Raw genomic sequence first — 4,467 nt, 5'->3', positions numbered from 1 at the left:
GGCCGGCTTAAATAATGCAACATAGATAGAGACAAGAATATTTATAAAATTAATCTCAACTTACACAATGTTGGGACATGATTTTAGTTATTGTTGCTGTGTGCAACATTGGTACCTCTTGAGAAACGGGCGATTTCATAGATGGTCACTCAATTTTTATTTTATTCTAATAAATTCATAAACTATTTTTTTTTTATAACATGAAAATTACTCAATTTTATTCAAGCATCAAAAAGAAGCACTAAATTATTTTTCGTACAAAAGTCATTCGACTTTGCCTCAGATTCACAACCTTTTCGTGATTTTTTCCTTAGTCAACTATGGTGGAACTTCTTAATTGAAGGAGATCTTCATTCTCAATTTGATCTAGCCATGTCCACATGCAATTTTAAGGAACTCAAATTGTTGGAAGTTTATACTTCTTAAGACTTTTGTAGCAATTTGTTTGAGAATATTCTCTGATAAATTAGAGGCAATGTGGTGTACATAAAGCTACAAAAAGACTTAATAGAGATTCTAAAAGTTTGCCAAACGAAAAGTATAGAAGATGAAGGCCACTAACAGTATGTGCACAAAGTTAAAAACAGATGCAAACTCTATGCTCAAGAAATTCTTTTCTTTACCTCTTTCCTAGTTTCTTGGCCACTAAGCTTAGGACCTGAAAATTGACTTATTTAAGCTTATTGGCTAATCCATGATTTAGTAAAGATCCACATTTCCCAGAATTTCAGAATCATGGCTACTTATTCATCTGATTCTGATAATGATTATGCATCAACATCAAGACTTTTCGGCCGCCAAAGGCCTATTCATTCTGTTTTAGGTGGAGGAAGAGGTACCAATTTCAATTTCTCATTACAAAATTGTCTGTCTTTGTTAGAGATATCGAATGTTGCAGCAGAGGCAAATCCAGAATTTAAACTTGTAAAGTTTTTAGCATTGAACTACTATACTTTAGAAACTATGAATGCAGAATATAGTACTTGTTGAAATATTAGTGTTTATCCATACGTATATATGGATTCAGTTGAACCCGTAGACTAATAAGCTCCATCGATGACCTCTCACTGCAGTTTTTCTCAAGATATTTGCTAAAAGGATTATCGAATGCTAATCAGTCCCAATATCTATAAATATTTGACTGTACTTTGTATATATTAAATATAGTTTTTGTTTCTGTGATTGGTTACTCAATGGACTAACAATTACATGTAATATGCAGTTGCGGACATATTGCTATGGAGAGACACGAGATTCTCTGCAGCAATTCTTATCGCAGTTGCAGCAATGTGGTTTCTTTTTGAGGTTGTCGATTATACCTTTGTCACTCTCGTATGTCATGTCTCCATCACCTCTATGTTAATAGTCTTCATCTGGTCTGCTGGTGCAGATATCTTTGGCTGGTAATCCTCCTATTTTTCCCTTCCTTTGAATTGAAAAACGATTTTCCAAAGCTACATTTTGAAATTATGAGTTCAGAATCTTTGATATAGTATGTCGAAGATACTGTATTCAGTTGAACCTTTTGACTATATACGTAGGATTTGTTGATTCATATAACACATGCAGGACACCTCCAAGTATCCCCAAAGACATATTACAGGATACTACATTTGAAGAATTTGCTTCAACATTGCACAAGAAGTTCAACAATTTCCTCTCCACATGTCAATTCGTAGCATGTGGAAATGATGCAAAGTCCTTCTTTTTGGTATTGTTATGAATCAAATTAGACAATTCAATAGATTTATTGTACATACATATAAGTGAACTCATGCTAAATTTGATGTTGTAGGCCATCATTTCTCTCTATGTACTATCGGTCATCGGAAACTATATCAGCACCTTGAACCTTTTGTTTTTTGGTAAGATTACTTAGCTATTTCTCATTCTTCTATTAGTAACGTAAGTCTAATTTTTTTCGTAATTGTTCACAAGGTTTGCTCTGCATGGAAACTCTCCCGTTTCTTTACGAGAGATACGAGGAAGAAGTCGAGGACATTGCATATAAAATGAAGAGACAAGTGAAAAGAACTTGCAGGAAGTTCAATGCAGATTTTCTAGGCAAAATTCCGAGAGAGAAAAAGGGAAAATAGGGTGGAAGTGGACTAATCTTGTTATCAAAAAAATAATTTAAAAATCTGCAATTTGATCAATGTACATGATAATTAACTCAATGGTACACCCTGTGAAATGTGTTTGCAGAATTAGTCAAAATTCCAATGATGTGAATGGATAAGAGTTGACAATGGTAGTGAAGGAAGCACTGACGATTGACTTCTATTTCTGGCAAAGGAACACATCAAATTTTTGATGACTAATAGTAATGTGCTATGTAAAACCATACACACATTGTCGGTCTAGCGGTGGGAGCATAGCGTGTTACATGTGAGTTAGGAGCACGTCACGACTTTAAAATTAAGCGAAGAAGGATAGAAAAGCGTGCTCATTCTCCATCGAATTTCTAACCATATAATTGGATTCTATAGTTGTTGAGAAACGATATTTCAACCAAAATTTTAGTACTTACACGTATATAGTTTGTCTGTCCTTTATGGAAACAAACCATGTTACTTATTGAATCAACCTCAACAATGAGGCTTGTGACATATTCTGAAGGCAATGTTCTCTTTTACCTAGTTAAATAACTGAATTATTGCAATAATTTGAACTTCCACTAATCTAGGATTAGATCGCACTAATTAGTAATTACAACCTACCCTAGATGAGAATTAGCAAATTATATAATTAAATACTCTTAACCTGATGCAAATACTGTACTCGCTCTATGATTAATTGGGTTCCAAAAATATTTATCACAGTTCACTGCTTGTCGCTCGTAGCCAAGTTGTTAGACTCTAATTTTTCAAAACCAATGTGGACTAAGCTAAAATAGAAGGCAATGGAAAGTATAAAAAATACCAGTTAGTTAAAATTAATTAAGATCTAAGTGTTATCATTAAACTATATTAAGTTTGTTGAGACTAATGTTAGAATTGGAAAAAACCTTTGAATGAAAGGTCCAAATAGTAGAGGATAGAAAATTACTATAGCCACTACCAAAAGCTAAGGTCAGGTGGTACGTAAGTACAGTTTAATTCTTAACCAATGATCTCAATTTCGAGTTCTTGAAATAGAATCGCCTTTGTTAAGGGGTGGGGTGGGGTGGGGTTGGGGGTTTCCTAGCATGAAATATCTCAATTCGTCGAGTCTAAAGCGGATGCCAAACACGAGGTGAGAAACCAAAAATAAAAATTCATCTAGCCTTCCCTAAATAATTTGGAATTGAGGTGTCATACTAATGGGCTCTCTCACACATCATAGAAAGTGACAAAGAAGAGTGGGATCTGAAAACTCCAAATCCAACTCTTGATAGTGGCTGTGTCGACCCACAACATCATATAAAGTTGTGAATTGTGAAAAAGTTTTAGTGGTGATCACTTTGAGAGACATATTTAGCAAGGGTCAATTTTAGTGAATTTGGCCTTTGTAACAACTATATATAACTTCTCCTCCCTTGCCTTCATTTCCCTTCCAAAAAGAATAAAACAAATCACACAGAAAACAGATTGAAGAGAGAAAAAAAAATGGCAAGGGAATTGAGTGTTTTGATTGATGGAGGAGGCTTTGGAAATCTTGTCCCTAATATTTTGCTAACATTCTTGGGAATTTTGGCTACGATTTTCGTCGTAACGTTCATAATATTGTCATGTGCACAAAGGATGCCAAGAGATAAATCAGCAGCAGCAGAAACAAGTGTGTATGAAGGTGCTGGATGTGCAGCAGGCTGCGGTGCAGGTTGTGGTGCATGAATGTCTAGGAAAATATTTAGAATCTAGAGTCGGTGGATTCTAAATGAGCGCGATGCTCACCGAATCTAGAATTTAGTGTAAGTGGAATCAGAACTAGTACATTTTTATTTTTTGCGTATGTACACCTAAATCAACTGGGAAATAAGAATTTCATCTGAACCTACATAACTCGTCCTAAATGTACCTCAACCTGAATGTATTTTTGTCATAGCAAGTCTTTTGTAATCAATGCTAAAGATGAGAGTAATATAGAAATCCCTAAAGTCAGAGAAGGATAGCATTCCCAAATATGCAATGATGTTGTGACATTTTTATTTTTGCTCGAGGGTGTAGACACGTAATTTTGTCCCGTCAATAATATTTCTTGTTCCGATATCATACAATTTAACCCCCATTCTAATTTTTCCCCAAGAAGATAAATAACCACCTCATCTTTTACTTTTTTTTTTTAATCCAAAAATAACAAGTCATAACAAACTTTGTCTCATTCTAACATTCCAACAACCCACCCAATAAAAAATGGACACCTAACCCCTACCCCTCCAATTAAAAAACAACACCTCACCACTTACCAAACCACCTCACCACCACCCCTCTCACGTGACCCCCACCCTCTCTTTTTCTTGTTCACAAATCAAAAAGGGGAACAAAATAC

The 4,467-nt window shown here is 34.8% G+C and overlaps 1 protein-coding gene across 1 annotated transcript; it reads left to right on the top strand.

The window, feature by feature from the left end:
• Positions 1-255: 255 nt before the first annotated feature.
• On the top strand, positions 256-2,608 carry LOC107865886 (reticulon-like protein B9). The gene is made up of 5 exons (XM_016712080.2): positions 256-835; positions 1,223-1,403; positions 1,570-1,711; positions 1,796-1,865; positions 1,939-2,608. Exons 1-5 carry the CDS (start codon positions 736-738, stop codon positions 2,094-2,096), a joined length of 651 nt encoding a protein of 216 aa, XP_016567566.1. The 5' UTR covers positions 256-735; the 3' UTR covers positions 2,097-2,608.
• Positions 2,609-4,467: the final 1,859 nt, after the last annotated feature.

Source organism: Capsicum annuum, chromosome 3 (genome assembly GCF_002878395.1).
Source record: "Capsicum annuum cultivar UCD-10X-F1 chromosome 3, UCD10Xv1.1, whole genome shotgun sequence".
Taxonomy (NCBI): Eukaryota; Viridiplantae; Streptophyta; class Magnoliopsida; order Solanales; family Solanaceae; genus Capsicum; species Capsicum annuum.
This window is presented reverse-complemented; position numbering and strand designations above follow the sequence as displayed.